General features: G+C 39.5%; 2 protein-coding genes and 1 long non-coding RNA gene across 3 annotated transcripts in view; 2 read left to right on the top strand and 1 right to left on the bottom strand.

Annotated features, from left to right (window-relative positions):
• Positions 1–27,429, bottom strand: part of LOC139435333 (uncharacterized) — a 131,049-nt gene that overhangs the window by 16,230 nt on the left and 87,390 nt on the right. The window lies entirely within an intron of this gene.
• Positions 234–2,650, top strand: LOC117461100 (chemerin-like receptor 1). The gene is made up of 2 exons (XM_034102804.1): positions 234–304; positions 961–2,650. The coding sequence occupies exon 2, from the start codon at positions 972–974 to the stop codon at positions 2,112–2,114; it is 1,143 nt and encodes a 380-aa protein (XP_033958695.1). The 5' UTR covers positions 234–304; positions 961–971; the 3' UTR covers positions 2,115–2,650.
• Positions 5,019–7,283, top strand: LOC117461260 (chemerin-like receptor 1). The gene is made up of 2 exons (XM_034103072.2): positions 5,019–5,056; positions 6,044–7,283. Exons 1-2 carry the CDS (start codon positions 5,038–5,040, stop codon positions 7,150–7,152), a joined length of 1,128 nt encoding a protein of 375 aa, XP_033958963.2. The 5' UTR covers positions 5,019–5,037; the 3' UTR covers positions 7,153–7,283.

Raw genomic sequence — 27,429 nt, 5'->3', positions numbered from 1 at the left:
CATATACTCATCTTCAATCTGAATGTATCAACGTCTTTAAATGAAGTCGAAATTGTGTTTTGTTTTAGAAAATGTATAACCATATTTACTGAAACTGTATACAATAATAAAGTACAAGAGGTTTAATGGTTTTTAGGGGTGGGGGGGGGGGGTGCAGCCTGAGGTCCCGCCTCGATGAGTGCAATGACGTCACATATTTAAGGAGTCAGGGATCAGATCTTCACGAAGTCCACAGACTAGTCAGATTTGTCTGGTGTCTTCTGCAACGAAGACACATCCTCTTCAAACAGGCGCTTTGAGAACGGTAGGTGCTGTACCTTTGTTATCCTCAGGAACCGTAGCTCAGGCGGAATTAGTCAATAAAAGCATCCGATGCAGAATACTGCAGAAATGCAGAAAACTGGCAACAGTTTTCGTATCAGAGATTTGCGATTCTTTGAGGTGGACTTTTTAACTCAGTTACATGCAGATATTGTTAATTAAGCCTCTGACCTGGGTTTTGACTCCTGTTTATCAGGCCTAAGGACTCTTGCTTTAATTCAACAGTGGTTTAATGGTTAAATTATGTATGTATTTCCGTCTCATATGTGCACTGATGTAAATTAACTCAGTATGAAATGTGCGCGCCTTACTATGCATGTCTGCATGTAGACTAGCGAAACTTACTTACTCAAGTGTACATTTTAGAGTCATTTTATGAAACCTCGAACTAGCACAGAAAGTTAGGAAAGTTTTTCTTAGGAAATATTTGTCTTGTTGTCTTGTATCTCACGTGAGATACATAAAGTCCAAATAGAAATTGGGACTATAGTCATGTCCATGTGAATAGCATTTAATATTGGCCTTTTTGTGAACATTATTTATGAAAACATTACGCTTAAGTATTATTAGGGACTTTTTTTCCCATCTAGATAAAATACTTAAAGGTTTAATTTGTTGCTTTGTTTGCTTTTTTTGCAGGTCTTAAGACAATGATGGATCTAATGACAGCGACTCCTTTCTATCTCATCAATTCAACTGATGACAATGGTAGAAATGGCTCTTATTATGAAGATGAGGATGAGTTTGATTTCAAGGAAGAGCATGCTGAGCTGAGACAGTCTCTCAACATCATGTCTCTCATTGTTTACTGCCTGGCCTTTGTTCTCGGTGTGCTCGGGAATGGAGTGGTTATCTGGGTGACCGGATTCAAGATGAAGAAAACAGTTAACACAGTGTGGTTCCTCAACCTCGCTGTGGCCGACTTCCTCTTCACAGCATTCCTGCCTCTGAGTGTCGTGTACACAGCTATGAATTTTCACTGGCCTTTTGGTAAGTTCATGTGCAAGCTGAACAGCACTATAAGCTTTCTGAACATGTTTGCCAGTGTCTACATCCTGATGGTGATCAGTGTGGACAGATGTGTGTCTGTGGTGTGGCCCGTCTGGGCCCAGAACCACCGAAGTGTACGCAAGGCGTCCTGTGTGAGTCTGGGTGTTTGGGTACTGGCTCTGATTCTCAGCACGCCATACTTTGTGTTTAGGGACACTGCGCCATCATATAACAATGATGATATAATCAATTGCTTCAACAACTATGCTCTTTCTGATGACTATGTAACAGAATCTGTGAATCAGCTGCGTCATTTTCGCCATCAGGCCATGTCCCTCACCCGCTTCCTCCTGGGATTCGTTGTCCCCTTCACTGTCATTGTCTCCTGCTATGCTGTGATAATCCATCGTCTCAGAAGAAACCGCACCCTGGCCAGCCAATCCAGTCGCCCCTTTAAGATCATCGCTGCAGTTATCACCACTTTTTTCCTGTGCTGGGCTCCTTATCACATCATGGCTTTAATTGAGTTGGTAAATCACATGGCTATTCATTCAAGTGAAATATTAGACCATGTCATCAACATTGGAGTTCCTATAGCAACCAGCCTGGCCTTTCTCAACAGTTGCCTGAATCCACTGCTGTATGTGTTCATGGGCCAAGACTTCAAGGATAAGGTCCGTAAATCCATCCTGAATGTATTGGAGACTGCTTTCCAGGAAGAGGTTTCTCGCTCTTATACCTACACAAACTCAATGGTCACGAGTCGGAGCAAAGACAAGTCTGTTTCTGATGCCGAGGTATAAAGATGTCAATGATATGGATACTGTAATTGTACATAGATGTCACTGTATATAACAAATTACTAAGCTTTGGTTTTGGAGCTAAGCTTGAAAACGCTCAAGGCGATATGTAAAAATGGTGTAAGTTTTAAACATAGCACCTGGTACTGGTACCTGTATTGATATTAGTTACATGATTAACAACTTCACCCAAAGTATTTACAATCTGTTAGAGCAGACACAGGTTAATATTAAACTACAACTTCTAGATCCTTTTTTTAATGCATTTGGGAGATAATGCACTTTGAAACTACGGCAAGTTATAATATAATGGACTACTGTTTCCTTGCCATAGAATAAAGTATGTTTTAAATATTGAAAATCAATAGCAATTAACTGAGGAACTTGCCCTTCAAACATCTGAACCAATGCATCCAAGATGCAACAAAAGGCCATCTTTGGGTTCATAAAGGGAAATTAAGTGGGCTGATACTTACACTTGGTGTTCTTATTATTCATTTATTCTGTATAATAATTCTCATTAAAAATCATTCATGTTATGTCTATTTTTCATGTTGTTTAACATTCAACTGCTACATGTCTACTGCATGCTTTAAACATTTCTTTAATCATTTGTATTCAGCTCTAGGAAAGGCTAATGTAAGCCTAATAATAATCTTTTCACCTTTGTGCTTAAAATAGCAGCTACATTGTATACTTGGCATCGATTGATCTTTAAATCATAGTGATTTTAAAAGTGCATAAGTCAATGTGAGTAAATGCATAATGTGTAATAATCTGATCATTTAAATGTATAATTTTCAGATTTATTATCGAGCAAACACATTTTCTTTAAAAATAACCCTTTCCCAGAGCCAAGGAGGCCATGTACTTGTGTCTTGATTTGTAACTGCCTAAAAAGATAATATATCCAGTTTACAATCAAAAAAGACAAAATATTATCTATTTAAAAGCAATCAGTGAATATTTGGCATGTTTGATAACATCAATTAACTATTTTTGATGGAATATAAGGGAATGGCAAACATTTTCTATGATTTGTATGACTTTGGTATGGTGTGGCAGATGTGATTTAACATGAAGTTTCTATACAATATTTTATATTATGTAAACAATGTAAATGATAAAACGTTTTTAATATTTAGTTTTAGACATGTCCAAATGTACCATAGAAGCTGATAAAGACTGCTTTTGTGTTGTTACCATTATTTTCATTATTAAAATGTTATTTCACTTGACTGTTTCCATTTCATAATCACCACTTAACTCCATCAAATAGTGAGCCTCTTATGTCTTTATCCTTTGTCGATCCAAATAATCTGGTGTCACACAAAATAAAAAGTTATCGTAAAAATAAACCAAACACAGGATGACCTTATTTGTATAAGTTGTTATTGTTGGTGTTATAAGATTCGGCCAGTAGAGGGAGCTGTTTCACACATCAGGCGCTTCTCAGATCAAGGACAGAAAACTTCAAGAGGGGAAAGACAACACTTGATTCATCAGCAGCCTTTGATATAGACCTACCTCTAATAGTGCGAAAGGATTTGTAGCACTGTTTGCAGCATTGAAGCCATTCAGTCAAGTAGTCAGGAAGTGGGAAAATCATCAGTCTTTTGTGATTATGTATAAATATTTTGAGTAGGCTTTCAGTGCCATACTCTGTAATTATGGCTTCTACCTTTGGTCCTACAATTCAGATGAAACGTTAATGGTGAATTTGTAGGTGACAAAGTATTTATGATAACTTATTTATAAATAAATAAATACATTCCTTATGTAAAGACTATACAACCCTTATACAAAGTATTTTGTAAGTCATTGTGAGCTTTAAGTTGTTGCTTAATATGATCTAAAAGTAAAGATAAGTGTTGGCCAATACTCTGCTGCTAATGAGGGTAGTATACTGTGAATTGTAGACATGTTTAAATAAAGTCCAAACTAGTGAGTTCAGATATTAAACAGCTCCAATAATGTCTGCAAAAAGTCCACTTACTAAGTTATAGTTTATCAATTGGATTGATAAAAGCTGAAATTCATCGATGGGGTCAACTTCAAATGAAAGTTAAACATTAGGAATGAAGGAAAATTCAAAAGTATGTTTTATGGTATGGTGCTATTTATATAATGTATAATAGTACTTGTAGTAGTAGTAGTAATATTAGTATAGCAGTGTAAGTAGTTGAAAGTGTTACCAACACTTACTTTGGAAGCGATGTGTGCTTCTTCAAAATGTTGCATATATGAGGAAGCACTTAACTGCAGTGTCACGATGTCTTTCAAAATATTAAAGGAAATTAGCTTGATATTATAAAACAGGATGAAACTAGAGTGGTTGAACTTCCCTTATATAATATTTATCAAAACAACATGACAGAGAAAGAAACAATCTGATTTCAGTTCTCTTTTGGCTTGCACGGACAGACGTACAGAGGCAGCACAGTACATGTCTCCAGCTTCTAGTTGAAATTGTAAAGCAGGGAGTAAACTGCTACTTTATTAACTGTTGGGAAACTAAATTATTAAAAGATGATGCTCCGACTTTCTTGCGCAGGGTAAAGGGAGGGGCATTAGAATATCGAACCTACGTGTTGTTGATTTGACTGACAAATGTATACAGTATGTGCCACTAAAAACAGTAACATGTAGCATTCTTTACTTATTTTGCACTGTATAAATCATATCAATAAAGCCAATGTGTTGTTTTAGAAAATGAGGAGAAAATGTAATTACAGTGCTTAAATAGTTTAAATGTGACCGTTGAATATTGAATAGACTTTAGGAGATTTCTTCTTCTTTTTTGGATGATGGATAGATTGTGCCAGTGTCTCCGCCCTCAAGTTGGTCAATAGTGTCCCTACCCACAGGTTAGCTAATATTATTCTGCCAACCTTATTACTTCTGCTACAGATCAATCCTCAACCAAATGGAGAACCTCAAGGAAGGTATGTGTACGATTTTTTAAAACTAGATTAATCTGAAGAGGTTGTTGAAAGGGAACATGAATATTTATTTTGGGTTTAGAGGTATAGAGAGCTATTGAAAATGCTTCAATATAAATAATAAAGCTTTATTTATTTTTCAGATGGCTTACTTGTTTGTGGGCCAATGGTTTGAAAACAGTTTGTACATTTTTAAGCTTTTGGTCAACAAAACATGTTCCTATAGCAGATGGCAATTTAGATTTGTATTTCTTTTTTTTTATGAAACGCCTTTGTTACAGTTTAGTGTAATAATGTACAAGAAAAAAGAAGAGAGAAAACTTACAGTTAACAAGTTTCAGTGTCAGTGAAAATAGTCAAACACGCAAAGAACAGTACCTATTTTAAAGGTCTGGAGAGTAGACGCTTTGTTTGGAGTTCAGATGACATTACAGATTATTCCATGAGAGTGCAGCACTGACAGCAAAGGCATTTTTTAGATTAACCTCAAGAGAGAACAAGCATGTTCATGTCTGAAATCCCCACAGCCTACACCACAGAGAGAGGCAGTTGATATTTAAGCCTGAGTTAAAGTGTATCAGCAATCACGTCTATACATCATTTAATGTTAATTTATCATCAAGTCAAATGACAAGATTTTATTCTGAAGTATTCTGTGCAATTCTGTGATTTGGCTAATCTCGTATTTTATTTAAAAAAATTCTTTGAATCTCCAGACTTGCAGGGATTTTGCTTTAGAGGTGGAAGTTTTATCCAATTGATTTTTGATGTACTAACATTTTATTATTATTAAAAGATTAGCATAATGCATATTGCAATACATGAATTATAGACAGGATAAGCAACACAGTATTAAACAGTATTGTTTATGTAAAGATGGATTATATACATATATATATATGGATTCTTTGCTTTTACTGTGATCGATTATGTTACACTTCAAGACTTGCTTGAGACCTTTCTTCATGTTTTCTCATATCGCTATTGCAGGTTTCAATGCAACAATGGAGATGACAGCTACCCCTCCTTATAACATCAACACAACAGACGTGTCTGAAAATAATGGCTCTGTGTTTACTGACAAGTATGCTGATCTGAGAGAGTCTCTCAACACCATGTCCCTTGTAATTTACTGCCTGACCTTTGTTCTCGGTGTGCTCGGGAATGGAGTGGTTATCTGGGTGACCGGATTCAAGATGCAGAAAACAGTTACCACAGTTTGGTTCCTCAACCTCGCCATAGCCGACTTCCTCTTCACAGCACGTTTACCGCTGAGTGTTGTTTACATAGCTATGAATTTTCACTGGCCCTTCGGCAAGTTCATGTGCAAGCTGAACAGAACTATAAGCTTTCTGAACATCTTTGCCAGTGTCTACATCCTGATGGTGATCAGTGTGGACAGATGTGTGTCTGTGGTGTGGCCCGCCTGGGCCCAGAACCACCGAAGTGTACGCAAGGCGTCCTGTGTGAGTCTGGGTGTTTGGGTACTGGCTCTGACTCTCAGCGCTCCATACTTCGTGTTTAGGGACACTGCGCCATCATATTTCTATCAAGACATCATCAATTGCTTCGACAACTATGCTCTTTCTGATGACTATGTAACAGAATCTGTGAATCAGCTGCGTCTGTTACGTCATCAGGCCATGACCATCACCCAGCTCCTCCTGGGATTCGTTGTCCCCTTCACTGTCATTGTCTCCTGCTATGCTGTGATAATCCATCGTCTCAGAAGAAACCGCACCCTGGCCAGCCAATCAAGTCGTCCTTTTAAGATCATCGCTGCAGTTATCACCACTTTTTTCCTGTGCTGGGCTCCTTTTCACATCATGGCTTTAATTGAGCTGGTGAATTTCTCTCAACACAGTGAAACATTAGGCTATGTCATCACCATTGGGGTCCCTATAGCAACCAACCTGGCCTTTCTCAACAGTTGCCTAAACCCACTGCTGTATGTGTTCATGGGTCAAGATTTCAAGAATAAGGTCTGTAAATCCATCCTGGCTGTACTGGAGACTGCCTTCCAGGAGGAAGTCTCAGGATCCCACAGTGACACACAGTCAGGGGACACCAGACGATCAGCTCTTAGTACTGAAGTATAGGGTTGTCAATGACAAATTATCTTGACACAAATGTAAATGTCTATTGAAAATCCCTTTTTCTTTGCTTTTGTTGTCTTCATATCAGGACCCTCAAGACGAGCTGTAAACATTGTGCCAAATAAAAGCATGTAGACCTGATATAGACTTGTGAGTTTTATATGAACTTTAAGTACAATGAAATAGAAATTGTGATGTGTTTGTGTGCTAAAAATGTGTTCGCAAATGGCCACAAGAGATCTGCAGTTCTGTGGTTGGTTGGTTGTTGAATCACAGCAGTGCCTTAAAGAGCCTGTGACACCATCCCAACAACTGTTGTGCAATGAAATATTGGGCTACTAGTAATCTCGAACCGTCAGTTTAAAAAAGAAAAAGCGATACCGTTTCGTTAAATATCAATAATTTCGAACATCGCGGGGAAATTCCTTCACTCATTTTGAAGTTTTGGGGGAAGCCGGAAGTGACGTCAATGCGGGAACGCTTCGAGAGCCAAACACGGACAAAGTGTGTTGTCATGCGTAGAAATGGTGAATTACTGAGTTTAGGCACGTTAATAACGTTTTAATGAAGTTGACTACAGTATATTCATATTTGTCAGTGCTTTCATGTCAATTCGGCGACATAAACATAAATGATCGTGGTGAAGATGATGATTACATTAGGATTAAAAATCGGGAGTGAGAGCTGCTGAATTTCCTCCCGTCGGATGTGATATAAAAACAAATCGATTATTTTTGTGGTTATAAACTCAAGTGGATGAAACTACATTTATTAGTGCTTTCATGTCAATGCGGCGAACATATGATACATTAAATGATGAGTGAGGATGATGATTAAAAATCGTTTGTTTGAGCCGGTCTGCATTTACTGATGAGAAAACAAACCGATGCTTTTTGTAGTTGTAGTACACCAACGTGGATTAAACGTGTGGTTTTTTACCACAATGTTGGGGAAATTAATGGATAAAATGCACGGATTATTATTATTATTCCCACTCCGATCGGGACACTAGGTCCACCGTTTCCCCGCAGCGAGGCTCCCCCCGTTGACAGTTTACGTGGGCTGGGTGCAGTGGCGGACTGGCCATCGGGACGAATCCCGATGGGCCGGTACCGAAGTGGGCCGGTCGGATAAGTAACTAGCACATCCCCCATAGGCGGCGCGTGAGGCTCAGGTTTGAGAAGGCTAAATAACTTCTTTTACCTGACGCTGCCCGCCTCCGGCGTCTATAGAAAAGAGATCCACTCAGTGTGCGGAGTTTAAATCTCTCAAGTCATATTACAGGATAAAGAAAATACAGTTTAAACTGCCATGCAGAGAAGACGCCGACGTGTCGCACTTATCATTCATATTACATCATCAATCAGATCATCGATCATATAATATCATAATATATCATATATTTCCTTATCTGAGTCAGCTTCTCCAGCCTCATCTGGCCGTGCAACACTCACAGTGTCACAGACTGTATGCAGAAGTATTATTTAACACATTATGTTGACGAAACACTCGAGACAAATGTAATTAAAGTCAGATCCACTCGTGTCTTAGACGTGAACGCGCTCTCAGCTGGAGAGAGAAACCCTGGCTTGATTTACCGAGTTGATAACCAGCGTCGTAGGACCGCTTAGCGAGATCTCGTTTGTTAGTTTGTTGTTAGTTTGTTTGTTACTCAAACATATCCAGGGTCTGTTGAACTGGCTTCGTAGTACAGGGCACAGGTGGCTAGCAGCGCTAATGTCAAAGACACAGACATTATACATTATATTTGTATTTTACATCCCCCGCTCCCCCCGTTGACAATTTACTAGCGGTACCGAAGTGGGCCGGTCGAGAGTCCCGGGATGATTTTTAGTCCCATTCCACCACTGGCTACATGACCATATGATCGCCCATATTGACGCACCTCATTCCTAAACTTCTAACAGATACAACATAAACCGATCCTTCAGCCTCATATGAGCTCTCAGACACGTTCAACATTAACCTGTCATCGCTGTCTGAGCTTGCTGCTGTGTGCGCCGTCGTGCGTTTACATCTGACTGTATATATATAAAGGTTTACATGCAGATGCTGGGATCCTGGACGGTGCAGCTGGAGCGCTGTGCCCGCAATGACGTCACCCATCATTTGGCGGGACTTGAAGAATCCGCGAGAAGATCCAGAAAATTGTCAACATTGAAGGCAGATTAACGGTTATCAAAGTACAAATATCCAAAATCAGTTCAGTAACGGTTTTCAAGGGGACCATATTTACTCAAATTGATGGGTTTGGATGATGGGGGAAAACCGTGTCACAGGCTCTTTAAGTCTGTACCATAATAGAGATAAATCAAATCAAATCAAGTTTTATTTATATAGCACATTTATAAACGATTTTTGTTCGAGCCAAAGTGCTGTACATAAAATAAAAATAGCCTACAGTAGAGACACTTTACAGCAAATACAACAGCACAGATTGTTCAGAATATCAGTATGAGAAAAACGACACCCTCTATCCTTAGACCCTCACATCGTACAAGGAAAAACTTCCAGAGAAAACCCACAGTTTAAAGGGAAAAATGGGAGAAACCTCAGGGAGAGCAACAGAGGAGGGATCCCTCTCCCAGGACGGACAGACGTGCAATAGATGCCGTGTGTAAATCCAAGAGATAATACATTTTACAGCATATAGACCGAATGTTAGGAAATGCATGTGTCTGTAATAAGAAGATGAATCCACGAGGATGTCAGCTACAATCCTGTGGAAGCCATCAGGGAACAGCATGATGAGACCCAAGGCAGGACCGCAGAGACAGGTTCAGCCACGACCCGAAGTCCACGACTTAATCCAGAACTCAGGATAGAGGATCCAAGACACAGGACTACAGCAAGAGGATCAGCCTCGACTCCGGATCCCGGCTTAGATATAGATACAAAACAAGAAAAAAGATTTGGCTGGGTTAATCGGAACAAGAGAATACACAGACACAGACAGAGAGGGAAAAGGTCATAAAAGTTATTCTTGATAACCCTCTAGAAAGATCTCATGAACTTCCCCACTAAATCTATCAAGACCAGAGCAGTTCTATTAGATATAGGATAAGAAACAGAGATAGGGAGCACAACAACCTATCTCTTCGTCAGATGCACTCCCCCGCTTATCTAAGCGACTCTGTATCCCCTTATCCTCTACAAGGCCATAGACCAGCAGAGGGAAAATGGGGGGTGTGTAAGGGTAAGGATTTTTAAGAATAAACCGCAAGGGTCTAAAGGGAAAAAAGATGAAATATAAGGTACTATATTTTAAGTAATCCTATCTACTATTCCTATATTTGAATAATGTATAAACTATTTTAAAAATACTTTATGAAATCCTATGTTATGTTATAAATATTAAAATAAAGAACTAAATTAATAAATAAATAACTAAATAAATGAATAAATAGATAATTAAACAAAAGCCAAAGAGAAAAAGTGAGTTTTAAGTGTTGATTTAAAAAAAAAAAAACAGGGTCTGGGCCGACCTCATATGGAGGGGCAAAGTATTCCAGAGCCTAGGGCCAGCCGCTGCGAAAGCTCGATGCCCTCGGGTTTTAAGCCTGGTCTTAGGCACTATCAACAACAGCTGATCAGCCGACCTTAAGGCTCTGCCTGGGGTGTAGCGATGGAGGAGTTCGGCTATATGGCAGGAGCCAGCCCATTTAGGGCTTTAAAAACAAATAAAAGTAGTTTAAAATCTATTCTGAACCGAACTGGAAGCCAGTGCAATGAAGCCAGAATTGGGGTGATATGGTCGCGCTTTTTATGGCCAGTGAGAAGACGTGCAGCTGCATTCTGAACTAGCTAGAGGTGTCTAATTGAGGCCTGATCCATACCCACATACAGAGCATTGCAGTAATCCAGTCTCGAGGTAAAAAAGGCGTTAATAACCCTTTCTAGGTCTTTAAAAAATAAAAACGACAGGGTCTTAGCCAATAGTCGTATTTTGAAAAAGCAGGTCTTGACTACAGTGCTAACCTGCTTATCAAATTTAAAGGCGCTGTTGAAGGCCACTCCAAGGTTCATAACAGAGGGGAGGATATTTTTATTGAGGGAGCCCAGAATATCAACCGGGGAGACTGTTGGTTGGGGTCCAAAAAAGATGACCTCGGTCTTACTCTCATTAAGGGTAAGGAAGTTTTGGCTCAGCCAGGATTTAATCTCTGTTAAGCAGTCCTTCAACTGCTGTAATGAGTTGGCATTTTGGATTGAGAGGCAGATAGATCTGTACATCATCAGCGTAACAATGGAAGGGGATATTGTGTTTTGTAAGAATTGAACCTAGAGGCAGTATGTACAATAGAAAAAGGATGGGGCCCAGAATCGAGCCTTGGGGAACCCCACAGGTAAGAGGGGCTTTGGCAGAGGAGAAGACACCTAACTGCACTGAGAAGCTACGGTCCGTCAAATAAGACCTGAACCATGCAAGAGCAGAGCCTGTAATGCCTGCGGACTGTTCAAGCCATGACAACAGGATACTATGATCCACAGTGTCAAAGGCAACAGTTAAATCTAACAGCACCAAAACAGCTGGGCTGCCTGAATCGGCAGCTAAGAGCAGATCATTAAAAACTCTTAAAAGGGCTGTTTCAGTACTATGCATAGGTTTAAAGCCAGACTGACATTTTTCATGGATACCATGCGTGGTTAAAAATGACTGCAACTGGGCGTAGACTACTCGCTCCAGGGCTTTAGATAAAAAGGGTAGCTGGGAGATGGGCCTGAAATTTGCGAGAATGGAGGGATCGAGATTTTTCTTTTTAAGTAGTGGCTTAACCACGGCATGTTTGAAGGCAGCTGGGACACATCCTGAGCTAAGAGAAGTGTTTAAAACATAGACTGTATATATAAATGGACGTAGAGTCCGTGACGCCACCCATGGGATTCTGCAGAGTTGCCGCGAAGCCCTTAGTAGGCGGAGTCGGCCACTAACGGCTCGACAGTGACGTCAGAGTCTAACTCCCGCCTTCTCCCGCCTGCTCCAAATAAGGGCAAAGAGGCGGTGCTGAGGCGGAGCCGAGGCGGGACAGGGCGGGACCTGCTGCCACCGAGCGTGACGTTCCAGACCTAGCTCAGGCTAAGAAGCTAAGCTAATATGCTCTCTGTATTAAGCTAACAACCTATGCTAACAACCCAGCTTGCGGTCACTGCTCCTCGTTCCCGGCATATTCTGAAGGTAAGATACCCTGTAACTTTACAAAACGTGTCCTTTTGATTTAAATGTTCTTGAACCTACACTATACAATTGTTTTTTAAGTGCTTCACCGTTTTTCAAATATAAATGTCATTTAACTAAACTTTGTAAACTAGCAGAGATATGGCCAGTGTTGCGTGAATTAAATGTGATTAATGAAATATGACTGTAGAAAAAGAAAGGTGCTTTTATATTGATTAAACCATTTTTATTTATTTCAGCATTAAGAAAAAAGAAGATCCACGCCAAACTGCACAACCTGTAAGTTGATGGTCCTGGCTTACTTTACATGACTTCAGATGGTTGACATTACACACAAACATACTATACATATACATGTGTGCACAATTGTAGATAAACAGCACACAGTATATAAATATATATATATATAAACTGTGTGCTGTTAATCTGTTTTTTGAGGTTTTGCTCTCTTGTTACTTTTAACCATACAGGTGTGATTTCATAGTTATTTTGTATGTTATTGTCAAAGGAACAAAATGAGCAACCCTTTATACTTAATTTGATATTCCTCATTATCTGAAGCATTTGTTACTCTCATTTATTTTCCTCCCATAGTGACTGTATGGATAATCGGAGACAGCTATGTCCGGCGTGGAGCCCAGAGAGCTACAGAGACCATCAGCAGCAACCTTGGCCTCGACCTGAGGGTGTGCTGGTTCAGTTGGGGTGGACTGCGCTGGAGAGGTGTCCTCCCTTTCTTTTCCTACTCCCTGCGAGGAAGAGTAGTCCCGGATGTCCTCCTCATCCACTGTGGCGGCAATGACTTGGGGGATGTGCCCAGTGTTCAGTTGCTGAACCAGATGAAGGAGGACCTGCACCAGCTTCACCATCGGCACCCTGGCTTGAAGATCATGCTCTCCCAGAGGCGCCGGTGGAGGGCTGGTGCAAATCCTGTCAAAATGGACAAGGCCCGGAAGTTTGTTAACAGTGTTATGGCTACTTTTATTCATAGCCTAAATGGTGCCATTGTTGACCACTCCAACATTAGACATGACAGTCCTGGGCTGTTTTTGCGAGATGGAGTTCATTTCACCCCTAGGAGAAATTATATTTTTTTAAAGTTACTAGCCAATTGCCTGAAAGACCACCTCCAAAGACTGTGAACTGCTAAAATGTCAGTATCACTGTCTTTGGCCTTTAAAGTATGTATTCTAAGGCCCTTGCTAAGCCCAGACTGTCATGGCTAATGTTGAGTTAGATATTACATCTGTAGCCATAACACTGTTAACATGGCTGCTCTTCCTCTTCCCCACATCCCCCCCCCCCCCCCCCCCCCTCTTCCCCCAATGGACTCTGCAGCTCTCCAGGCCCATTTTGTATTTGTTATGATGTTTTTTGTTATTTTATTTGTTAAAATAATTATGTATTTATGTAAATATTGAAAATAAATTACATTCATATTTTCACTTCTTTTGTCTACTGCTTACTGAAAATGTTAGCTATCACATCCAAATGGGACTATCAAATGAAAGGATAAGCTTACCATACAATACAGAAAACATTACACATTAAGGCTCAAATATTTTCCCAAGCCGGAGCAGTCTAAAAAGAGTCCCAAGTTTAAAAACACAAAATCTTGACAATGAATACTACGCTGTCATTTATCAGTGACAATGCAAACAACAAGAAGGTCTCCCCTAATCCCATGTATTTTGGCATCAATGTCATAAGCATACCATAGAATGTAATTATGAAGTGCAATGGCCTACAGGGTCGTAACGTCACAGAAGATAATACCTTTTAGAGAGTTTCTAAATTGTTCAGTATGCAGATAAATATTTGTTTTACAATAGAAACATTTTTCTCCATAAATGTTCCCACATGTTGTGAGCATCAACTTTAAATCTTTTGTCAACAAATAAAAAACATCTTAATTTCCTTTAGGACAACATTTAGTTTATAACACCACTACAGTACATTAACAATAAGCATAGGAAAATGATAAATGTCAACATTTAAGATTGTGCTTTTACTCTTTATTTAATCAGATCTATTTACATTGAAAATGTGATAAATACACAAGTCACATTGAAAGTTACATCTTGCATTTTATGAAAAGTAAAGGTTTCGAATCATTGTATGACTTAAGTACACTAGAAAATAAATTAAAGATGTGCAACAACTGTATCAGTAATTAAAATGATATAACTTATGTACAGGGTTGAGAGGGCTACTTGCCAAAAACACAACCAGTAACTTCATGTGAGTATCAAGATATAAAAGTAATGTAACGTGATAACTTTATTTTTGTTTTGGATTACCTCAATATCAAATGCAATGCAAATAAACACAGGAGAGAAGAAATATTAATATGATTCTTTTACTTAAATGTATAATATAATACCATAAAGCAGATTCAGGCAGTAGGTGTATCGATTCACAATTAAAGTATTAGCCTACAGAACAGTACCGCTTCCAGAGAAGAGATACAATTTGATCATTTTACATATATATGCTCTTTTTAGTTTTTGAATAAGATTGTAATCCTGACTTTCCCTATTGTTAAAAAAAGTACAACTAATCCGATTACATCTTTTCCTATGTAACTAAGGATTACACTTTCCTTTTTTTCTACACGATCTTGATTTGTGTTAGATGTAATCCATTACTACCTAAGCCAATACAAGTCATACCTTTTGGAAAATTGTCTCAAGTTATAAATTATGCCTTCAATCTCTTTCACGTGGAGAAGACATCCCATTGGCCGAGGCGTTGCAACTTCCCTCAAGCGTCCTACATGAAAGAAAGATCACATGTTAGAAATGTGTGCACAAACTATTCAGTATGACCCGTCTTAGTTTAAAGCCCAAGTGTAAGAGTGAACAGAGGCGGAGTCTGCCTGTTTTCCAATTTGTTTTGTTTGTTGGCTGCTGCTACCCAAACCAACAACCTCCTCACAAGCATTGACTGTTGGAATGTCATTATGCTCCACATGTGGAACAACAAAGGCTTCTTCAGGTGTGCCTTGTATCATAATGATATTGCTCTGATCAGCAGCAAGACTGTTTTCACCACTACCATGGTCGACATCTGCAACCTCCTCATTGCTGTTAACAGTCGAACTAGGAGTGTCACTTACCTCGTCATTGCTACTCACCCTGCTTTTCCTTCTAGGCTGTTGTTCTTTGCCTTTGGTGAAATAGAAAATGGTGGGCACTGCAGTGTTTTTCAGGCATCTCCTTCTCTAATAAAAATAATAAACAAAAACACATAAAATAACTTTTTGAGGTCTGTAGATATTCAACTTTCTTTTGAATAATGTTGTTTTAAATGTAAGAGTGCATTATAAAAGACAATAGAGGGCCAACATGTTAACTATGCAGTTAATCTATTCAACAATTACGTGTTTCCAAGATTCAGATTCAAAGGATTTATGTCATAGCACATACATTAGGCTACAGTGTAGGAATGGCAATGAAAATCATCAACATAGTTATATAAGACATAAAACAATAAAAGATATTCAAAATTAAATTAAGAATAATAAATTAGTGCAGGCAGAAATCTATATACACGTAAATATAATAAGACATATGCAAGAACAGAATGTAAAGATAAATATTGTATAGTAAAATTAAATTAAATCTTTTTTTTTACAGTGATAGCTGTTAAGATAAATAAGTTATAAGATGACAACAGATGAATGAATGTTGCTATTACAATAATGTAAAAAAAGGTAATATAATTCATCTGTTTTTAACATAGAGTATGTTGGGGAAATGGCAATTCTCTATCTATGATAAAGAGTCTTTGCATAAATTGAAGAGAAATGTGATGGTTTGCAAAAAAATCGATTTCTATGTTTCTTTACTTAACTGGCAAAATCTTAATTTGGCCATTAATCAAAAGAATATTACTCATCACTGATGTGCAAGCTGTGCCATAACAATTATTTAGCATTGTATGATGTATAACATGTATTTAATTAGTAACAACAATTTACACTCACAAATGGAACCAAGTTTTTTTGTTTTTTTAAAAAGGATCTGTACCCATGAGTCCGTGCTGAAGGAATGACTCTCAAGGTGTTCACTGCAAAGGCGAGAAGAAACGTTGGGGGTCCATTTATTCCTCCGGATGTTCAGCACCCACTGGTCCAGCCTGTCTGGATCACCTAAAGGAAACCTTTATTCAAAAATACATGAAAACCGACCCAAAGACAACAGGAGGGTTAATGCCATATTCACTTAATAACGCATGAACAACTTTTACAAATATTTCTTAGTCTGTGTTGGTAAATGTAATCTAGGTTGCACATTTCCTGCTGAAATACATGCATGGGCCTACCAAGTTACTGCGTGGCACTTTGGTTTTTATAAAACAGTGTAGTTCCACTATATAAACGTTACATTCATAATCAAACGAGACAATATGCAAGATAAATAGCTATTTGTTGTTATTCTTAATGCTTGTCATTCACACGTTAAGAAAATAAAATAAGTACCGATACATAGCAGAACAATTGTGGCGATGTTCAGCTTAATAAGCCTTGTTCAACATCATTTCTTTAGCTAATACTATAGCGGGCTGCAGGCGAACCAAGTCCGCGTGTCGCTGCATTCCTTGATCTCCAGTTATAACTCCGGGCTCCGCCGCTGGCCGAAGTTAACGGAGCCGCAAAGGGCTAGCTACAGCTCCGGTTAGCTTCGGCGGCGGACTCCGGCGGCCACCACTGGAATAATTGGGTGCCCTTTTAACATTTGCTCCCCTTTAGCATTATGGGCGTCATAGCCATAGACTATAAAAGTCTTACCCAAGGCTGAATCATAAACTAAACTGTATATATATATATATATATATATACACACATGTATAAAGGGTTACGTCCTTAGCTGGCTAATAAGCTACATAACAAGCTAAGCTAACAAGCACACAAACACCTGCTAACGGGGTTAACATGTATAATATTTAGGGCTCGCGTTAACGCAATTTTTTTTTAACGCCACTAATTATTTTAACGCGATTAACGCATGTGTATTTTTTTTCCTCGGCCGCCCCGTAGTTTCAGAGCGCATCGAGTTTAAAATACCATCTGCTGACAGCCCCGTTCCTGCCGCCCGCTTGTGGCAGACCACACTTCCACGCTCACCGGCAGGCACCGACTGGCCATCGGGAGGACCGGGAGGGTGTGTGTAATGTGGCCCGAGCGAGCGAGAGTTAGACCTTAAGTGCATTGTTGTTGTTGTTAGCATCTGGTGCTAGCTAGCTGCGCTAACGGATATACGGAGCTGTTTAAATGAAAACAGAGGAGCGACATTTCGCCACAACTGCACCGAGCACTTGACTTTATGCAGGAAGCCAGACAGCGGGACATTGTAGGAGAAGTGAGCACACTCATGATTGCAGCAACATGATTGCAGCAACACGATTGCAGCAACACGATTGCAGCGTCCAGGCAGCACATAGCTCCAACGATCCAACACACACACACACACACACACACACACACACACACACACACACACACACACACACACCATTTGTATTGTATGAGAGAGGTTCCAGGTTGAATTGAGGCGAATATTTGTAATGTTCAGAGGTTGTTGTTTAATATTCATGAGAATATTTGTCATTGTTCAAATGATAATAAACATTAGCATAAAGCATATTTGTCCACTCATATGTTGATAGGAGTATTAAAAACTTTAAAAATATTCCTCTAAGGTACATTTAGAACAGATAAAAAATGTGCGATTAATTTGCGATTAATCGCGATTAACTATGGACAATCATGCGATTAATCGCGATTAAATATTTTAATCGACTGACAGCCCTAATAATATTATCATTTTACTCACCGAAAAAAGCTGAGAGTAGACTTCTTGGAAGTTCTGTTAGTACATTCAAGCGCACAGCACGACATCTTAATTGTCTGGTATATCACCACGAACACGGCTAAAGCTAAAGGGTCAAGTACAGTAACTACGACTAACTAACGTTGTAGCCTCTATGGTTGTAGCCAGAGCCATTTAATAGAAGAGTTACGACATCTCCGTTCACTCCAATGGACCACTTTTTTACAGCAATGGCGGATCGTGGAGCCTCTCAATCGTTCCCCGGAAGTTAGCGCCAAGGCTGGCAGAGCTGTGGAGTTGCAGCATAATACACCGTTCGTGACGGACTTTTAAAGGTAAGAAGAAGTTTAAAGATTTATATTGCGGATATTATCAGTACATCTGATTCAAATGAACATGTGTTTTAAAGGATGTCAGTGGATTATCCCTAAATTAGTAGATTTAGGGAACGTTTACAGATAACAGATTAAGCTAGCATACCGAAGCAAGTTAGCAACACACGTTGAACAGCCTTTTAATTGTAAATTCCGTTCTCTTAATGTCATTTCGTCCAACATGTTGAATTAGAGAAGAGGGGCTTCTAAACGGGATTGTATGCGGGGGTGGAGGGAGTTAAATATTAGATAAATATAACTTTGGTGCGTGTAAGAGTGTTTTTAGCAGAGCCATATTGTGTCCTTGTGATTCTGTTGATTATTACCTGTCTGTATAATGTTGCAGCCCAGCTGATTTTGGATTGATGACAAAGGGAGAGGGACTTAAGTGAGAGTGAAAACACAAGGTAAGTTTAATACTACTGTTTTATATAAGTAAACACCTTATCTCCCCAAGGCATTTCCCATCCAATAGGTGCTGTGTGTGTATAACCCTTTCTCCTGTCTGTTACTCCCTCTTTCAGCACAAGAACCAGAGGGGGATTCAATGGAGCCTGAATACCTGCACTGAGACCCTCACCCTGCACCCTGAGTCTCAACTCTCAGTGTTTTTCAAGCCTTTCCCTGTTTTTTTGTATTAAACAAAACATTAAGCTTTCCCAATGGTGTGGTTTTCGTTTTGTGAAAAAGTGCAAATGCAGTGTTTGTATATAATTACATCACATATTTTGTTGCTGTTGGTCGTGAAATTGCTCCTGCTGACTTGAGCCAGCCATTTTTTCCTCCGCTCTGTGTCAGTGGGGAAGCCGTACATTCGTACTCCTTTCTCTGAGCGATTTGAGCATCCCCAGGCAGCACATCAAACCATGGTGGCTACTAGGAGGCAGCACAGCAAACCATGGTGGCGACTAGGAGGCAGCACAGCAAACCAGGACAACACGGAGGAAAAGGCACAGACAAACTGCATGATATGCTATTCAATATTTATTGAATTCCATGTATTTGCAATGGATGTTCCTAAAACAACACATTTAACATCATCATCATCATCATCATCATCATCATCATCATCATCATATGCTGCTAGTCCTGCTAGTCCTGCTGCTGCTGCTGCTAGTCCTTTGATAGTCACCTGTCGGTCTCCTGTCTTTTCTGAAAGCCATAAAGATGACATTAGTCATTTAGATAACTTGTGTCCTCAATTACCAGGGGATTACTGAAACTACCATGAATTTAAGAAAATGGTAGAAATGAATCCAATCTGAATTTTAAAGCATTACTTTAGATCCCCTCCCTCTAAATGTATCAATAAACATTAGAAAGTGATGCTCCTGACTACCATACAAGTTTAAGAAGATAATATTGGTTTGAAAGAATTCAAAGCTATAAATAAACAGCAACAGGCTCTTTAACCAAGGCACTGTTAGCCTAACATGTAAACTAGTTGTTCACACTAATCCTAATATTATCACTTAATATTAGCAAATTCTATTTTATTTTTTAAAACATATTGATGTAAATACATACACATATCGATTTGTTGTATAAATATTGCAAATCAAAACCTTTATTCACTAATAATTACCAAAAATCGTAGTTCTATCTCCTCAATCAATCAATCAATCAATGTTTATTTATATAGCCCAATATCACAAATGTTACATTTGTCTCAGTGGTCTTCACAGTGTGTACAGAATATCAGTATGACAATACGACACCCTCTGTCCTTAGACCCTCACATCGTACAAGGAAAAACTTCCAAAGAAAACCCAGTTTAAAGGGAAAAAATGGGAGAAACCTCAGGGAGAGCAACAGAGGAGGGATCCCTCTCCCAGGACGGACAGACGTGCAATAGATGCCGTGTGTAAATTGAAAAGATAATACATTTGCAACATAGGTAGTCCAAATGTTTGGAAATGCATGTGTGTATAATAGGAAGATGAATCCACGAGGATATCCATCCAGGATCTATGATCCAGGAACACAGCCACGACTCAAGATCCAGCGCTCGCGATCCAGGACACAGGACCGCAGGATCATCCATGACTCCGGATCCCAGCGTATATAGACACCAAAAAGAAAGACATTTGGGGAAGCTGGGTTAATCGGAACATGAGAGTACACGGGTATAGACAGAGAGAAGGAAGAAGTAAGATGTCCCCGACAAACTAAGCCTATATCAGCAAAACTAGGGGCTGAATCTAATCAGCCCTAACTATAAGCTTTATCAAAAAGGAAGGTCTTAAGCGCACTCTTAAAAACGGATAGGGTGTCTGCCGCCCGAACACAAACTGGAAGCTGATTCCACAAATGTGGAGCTTGATAAGAAAAGGCTCTGGCTCCCATTGTACTTTTAGAGATTCTAGGAACAACCAACAACCCTGCATTCTTGGAACGCAATGCCCTAGTAGGACAGTAGGGTATAATGAGTTCTTTAAGGTAAGATGGCGCCTGCCCATTAAGGGCTTTGTAGGCGAGAAGAAGAATTTTAAATTCTATCCTGTGTTCTATAGGGAGCCAGTGTAAGGCAGCCAGAACAGGAGTAATGTGGTCCCTTTTCCTAACTCTGGTTAGTACACGAGCCGCAGCATTTGAATCAGCTGAAGCGACTTGATTGACTTCTTGGTACTCCCTGATAATAAAGAGTTACAATAATCCAGCCTAGAAGTAACAAATGCATGGACTAGTTTCTCTGCATCGTTTTGAGGCAAGATATGCCTGATTTTTGCAATGTTACGTAGATGGAAGTAGGCGGTCCTTGAAATTGATTTTATGTGGGCGTTAAAGGATAAATCCTGATCAAATATAACACCAAGATTCCTTACAGTCTCACTGGAGGCCAAATTAATGCCATCCATAGTTAGTATGTCTTTAGATAATTTGTTTCGTAGATTCTTCGGGCCAAGTACAATAACTTCAGTTTTGGTCGTGTTTAACATCAAAAAGTTTAAGGTCATCCACGTTTTTAAGTCCTTAAGGCAGTCTTGAATTTTATTTAGATGATTAATTTCATCAGGCTTGATTGATAAATATAGTTGAGTATCATCCGCATAACAATGAAAGTTTACAGAATGATTCCTTATAATATTGCCTAACGGAAGCATATATAATGTGAACAAAATAGGTCCGAGCACTGAGCCCTGTGGCACTCCATGGCTAACTTTGGTTTGCGTGGAAGATTCATCGTTAACACGTACAAACTGAGAGCGTTCAGATAGATAGGACCTAAACCAGCCTAAAGCAGTTCCCTGTATGCCAACTAAGTGCTCTAGTCTTTGCAATAGGATATCATGGTCGATAGTATCAAATGCAGCACTGAGATCGAGCAAAACAAGAATAGAGACAAGTCCCTTGTCTGAGGCTATTAGAATATCATTTGTGACTTTAACCAGAGCTGTCTCTGTGCTATGATGTGTTCTAAAGCCAGACTGAAAATCTTCAAATAAATCATTGTTTTTTAAGTAATCACACAACTGTTTTGCGACCGCTTTCTCAAGAATTTTTGAGAGGAACGGAAGATTAGAAATAGGTCTATAGTTGGCTAAAACCTCTGGATCGAGGTTGTGCTTTTTAAGAAGCGGTTTTATCACTGCTACTTTGAATGATTGTGGAACATAGCCTGATAATAAAGACATATTCATAATATTTAATAAAGAAGTGCTAATTAATGGAAAAACTTCCTTCAACAGCTTAGTTGGAATTGGGTCTAACATGCACGTTGATGGTTTAGAAGAGAGAATCATTGAATGTAATTGTTCAAGGTTAATGGCTGAAAAGCATTCTAGTTTACTATCTAGTGTAATGTTAGAACTTACGATTCCGGGAGCTGTTGATAACACTATACTGGTCGAAGGCAAGAGGTCATTAATTTTGTTTCTAAGAGTAACAATTTTATCGTTAAAAAAGCACATAAAATCATTACTACTGAGTGCTATGGGAATAGAAGGCTCAATGGAGCTGTGGCTCTCTGTCAGCCTGGCTACAGTGCTGAAAATAAATCTTGCATTATTCTTATTCTCATCTATTAATGAAGAGTAGTAGGCTGCTCTCGCTTTACGCAGTGCTTTCTTATATTCATTGAGAGTAATATGCCAAATTAAACGAGATTCTTCAAGTTTAGTGGAACGCCATATCCTTTCAAGTTGTCTAGACTTTTGCTTTATTTTGCGGGTTTCGGCATTATGCCATGGAGCTAATCTATGTTGTTTTATTTTCTTCTTTTTCAAAGGAGCAACAGAGTCTAATTTTATTCGCAGCGCATCTATAGCACTATCAACAACATGATCAATTTGGGGTGGTGTACATTTTGTATAAGTTTCCGCCCCTACATGCAGACATGCTATCGAGTTAAGTATTGGTGGAATCTCTTCCTTAAATGTGGCTATAGCACTAACAGATAGGTTTCTGCTGCAAGAGCTTTTGACTAATGCTTTGTAGTCTAGTAACAGTACTTCAAAAGTTACTAAGAAATGGTCGGATAAAGCAGGATTATGCGGTTCGACTAGTAGTTGCTCAATTTCAATACCATAAGTCAGAACAAGGTCGAGAGTGTGATTATAACAGTGGGTTGGTTTATTTACACTCTGACAGAAACCAACAGAATCTAATATAGAGTTAAATGCAACAGTAAGGCTATTTTTATCATCGTCAACATGAATATTAAAGTCACTTAAGATAATTACTTTGTCTGTTTTAAGAACCAAAGTTGATAAAAACTCAGAGAATTCTGATAAGAATTCTGAATAAGGACCTGGTGCACGATACACTGTAACAAATAAGATTGGCTGCAAAGTTTTCCAGGTCGGATGCGTAAGACTAAAAACGAGGCTTTCAAAAGAGGTATAATTACATTTTGGTTTAGTATTGATAAGTAAACTTGAGTCAAAGATTGCTGCAACTCCACCTCCTCGGCCCGTGCCTCGAGCAATATGAGTGTTGACATGGCTGGGTGGAGTGGCCTCATTTATGCTGACATATTCTTCATGTCTCAACCAAGTTTCAGTGAGACAGCATATATCAATATTATAATCTGATATTAAATCATTTACCAATATTGCTTTAGATGCTAGAGATCTTATGTTTAAGAGACCACATTTAATCTTCCTGTTTTGTTGCACTGTAGTAGTTGTTACATTTACTTTTATTAGGTTATTATGTATGACACCTCTATTAGGTTTTACCTTAAATTGTCCTTGGGCAGACACACACACCGCTAATATTGGGTATTTTATTGGGTTCGGGATTCCTATGGGTGACTGCCTAGGAGAGAGCGCAGAGAAGCGTGTAAGACTGCGACTCTGCCTCCTGGTCTCAACTCCAGTTTGTCATGGATTACGTCCACAAAGCCCTGAAATGTTTGCCGAAATGAGATCTGCACCTTTCAAAGTAGGGTGAATGCCGTCTCTCTTAATCAGACCAGGTTTTCCCCAGAAGGCTGTCCAATTATTTACGAAGCCCACATTGTTTGCTGGGCACCACCAAGACAACCAGCGCTGAAATGATGACATGCGGCTATACATGTCATCATTGATCAGATTGGGGAGGGGACCAGAGAAGATTACGGTGTCCGACATTGTTTTAGCATAACTACACACCGACTCCACATTAAGTTTGGTGCATTCTGATTGGCGTAAACGAACATCATTACCACCGACGTGAATAACAATCCTACTGTATTTACGTTTATCTTTAGCCAGCAGTTTAAGATGCGCCTCAACGTCGCCCGCTCTGGCCCCCGGAATGCATGTGACTGTGGAGGCTTCGGTCTCTAAATTCACGTGTCTCATAATAGAGCTACCAATAACCAGAGTTGGCTTCTCAGCGGGTGTCTCGCTGAGTGGGGAATATCTGTTAGATACGTGAACGGGTTGGTGGGGACCTGCGGGTTTCACGTTATGCCCCTTCTGAACAGTCACCCAGCCTCCCTGCTGCTCGGGAGTTGCCAGGGGACGGCTAAGAGGAGCTACCTGTTGCCGGTCCGCACATGCTAACATGGGCTTTACTTTAGCTGAGTTACTTTCTAAGATGCGGAGCCGGGCTTCTATGGCTATGATTCCCACCTCCAACCTAACAACTATACTACATTTAACACATGTATCCTTACCAGTAAGGGAGGCCGGGAAGTAACCAAACATGAGACAGGAAGAGCAGGAAATAGCACCAGAAGGTGGGGAAAGAGCCATGGCTAGCTATCAAGCTAAAGTAGCTACCGTTAGCAAACCCGAAAAGAGTGTAGGCAACTGTGGCGTTACAGTCGCTAAGAGAAGGAGAGTTGTAAGTGCTTAAGCTGTAGTAACGTGTGATTACAACGTCAGGCAGTTGCCGTGATCAAGAGTTTTAAAACGATCGATTAAGTTTAAGTTAATAAGCTATCAGCAACAGAACAGGCACACGGGATACCCGGAGATGACAACAACAACCGGAAGTTACAACGTGCAACGTGCTCACCGCAATAGGTTCCTCCTTCCGCTCAGATCAAGAACGCATTGCCCGCCATGAACTTCCGGGGAACGATCCTCGTCTCCATGAACCACGTGACGATAACCGTTTTTGGACTTCCGTTGTCGTAACTCTTCTATCTATATGGCGCTGGTTGTAGCCTAGCAGAGTGGACAAGTTGCTGTTAGATGACAGTGAGGCATGTACGTGTCCATCAACGTGACCACGCCCTAATTAATGCAACAACTTTAAGACCTAATATAAATAAAAGGGTCGTGTTAGAAAACAATTCACTCTCAGATCCATAATCATGAAGGTGGAATCTAACTATATCGATAATAAAAATGTATGGAGCCAGGGATAGAAACATGTTTTTTTCTGCTGTAAAGTTGGGCATTTTAACATGGGGGTCTATGGAAATTGCTCCTTTCTGCAGCCATCGCCTATCGGCCAATATATGAACTGCAGTGTGTGACACTTCCGTATTGGCTTCCCGGCTGTTCCCCAGAGTTTGCCGCTTGGTTTAAAAGCAATAAAACACTTGCTCCAACTGATTCAAAAACATCTCTAAGGAAGCGAGAGGGAATGCTGTCTCAGGTGCAGTTTGTCGGCCGCAGGTGCTTGACTACTAAAAGGATTGTAAAATGTCATTTCCTGAGCAAAATAACCCAGCAGTTGTTTAAAAATAGATATTTCATGAGATTTTGGTCAAATGTGTGCAACCCACGCATTTACAACAACAATGTTAGGTTGACAAAGAGAGCTCTGTTTTTTTCCATCTCTCACTTACACAACATACTTTGATTGCCATTTCCTTGCCTTGACAGTAAAGAAAACACTCACAAAAATAAGTCTGAGTTGTTTATATCTGCAGCATTGTCCTATTATAATGTTGATTTGCTTTATACATTTACTCTTTCACCACAGAAATATCGCTTAAATGTATATTGCTCATAGTGCAATGACTGGAGGTCGTTAATCAGCAATTTTGTCTTTCATACTGACACCATATAACGTGTTTCACTAGGACTGCTGGTTTGATAAATCTTTTTATTTTTCAATGGTCTAATCAATAGAAATTACTTGACTTAACCGTCAGATACCCCAGAACCACAGGTAAGCGTTACGATCCATTAAAGTATATGTAAGTAGTGAAAATAATCATTTGTTTCTCAGACAGTAAAGGTAAATGAAAACTCCAGAACATTGAATTATTAGTACACACTGATTTGTTGTTATCATAAGCTGGCAAATAGTGTACTCCAATTTGTTTTCCTAAATGTGTTTATTCCAGTCGATCAATAAAGTGGCCACCTCATGTCAGTCATGATTGTCTTAAAATTAAGTCAAACCCAAGTCAATCATTGCTAGTAGCTTTTATTATATTTCAGTCAGACAACTCACGTGTTCCTTTAACATGTTCATTAGAAGCAGCATATAGTTGAGTTTGGCGACTAGGCTCGGGCATTATCACTCCATAGATATACATAGCACGATGAGTGATGATTAAATAACTAACCCCCGAGCCTACAGGTGGAAGTTGGGGTGGAAGCTGGGGTGGTGGTGGGGCAGGCAAGCAGCTGCGACGTAGAGGTAGCTGCAGCAATAGCAGCAGCAAGCAATGCATGAAGAGAGATCTGGCAGGTTAAATAGAGCGGCATATTAAGGAGACTCTGTTTGGTTGGTTGTAGAGTGGCAAGGGGGCGTTATGTATGAATGCAGCATAAGTGCTCGAGTTGACTGCCTGAACTAGCTCGCAGGCTTCGCCCCATGTATGTTATATATATTGTTGCCAATCTCAATTCTGTAATTTATATACATAAATAGTTTGGCAATATGGAGAACATAATATTACAATATTTAGATTCCCTAAATAATTTACAGTGTGATTTTTTTGCCCCTGTAGAATTACAAAGAGGAGACATTTAGAAGCTGTCAGTGAATTGTGTGAACATTTCAGCCAAGGCCATGTTGCTGTTTATTTTGTATTTGTTTTACTGTCAAAAAGTATTATCAGTAGTGTTTGGGGAAAAGTTTTGTGCATGGTCAAACTTTAAATAAGTTTCTAAACTGAATATGTCAGTTGCATGTTGGATGTTTTTAACTTTCCACAGGAAATTTGAGTTTCGAAAAATACGTTTACAGGAAGGAAACTAGATAACACAGACTTGTAAAACCAACAGTCTTTGCAGCTGACACGAAGGACTCACAAGAACTCAGATGCACAATTCTTTCTTGACTTCAAAACTATCTTTTAATATACAAAAGACTTCTCAAAGTAAAAAGGTATTTAGGATCTACTAGGACACTCAAAAGTTCACTAGGTTCGACTAGGTTGCTCAAAGTTACACAAGGAAATACAGACATGGACTTAGTGTTGAGACAAGACGAACCGACAACAGGAAAACAGGGCTACATATACACAACAGTTAATGAG

Source organism: Pseudochaenichthys georgianus, chromosome 16 (genome assembly GCF_902827115.2).
Source record: "Pseudochaenichthys georgianus chromosome 16, fPseGeo1.2, whole genome shotgun sequence".
Lineage (NCBI taxonomy): Eukaryota > Metazoa > Chordata > Actinopteri > Perciformes > Channichthyidae > Pseudochaenichthys > Pseudochaenichthys georgianus.
This window is presented reverse-complemented; position numbering and strand designations above follow the sequence as displayed.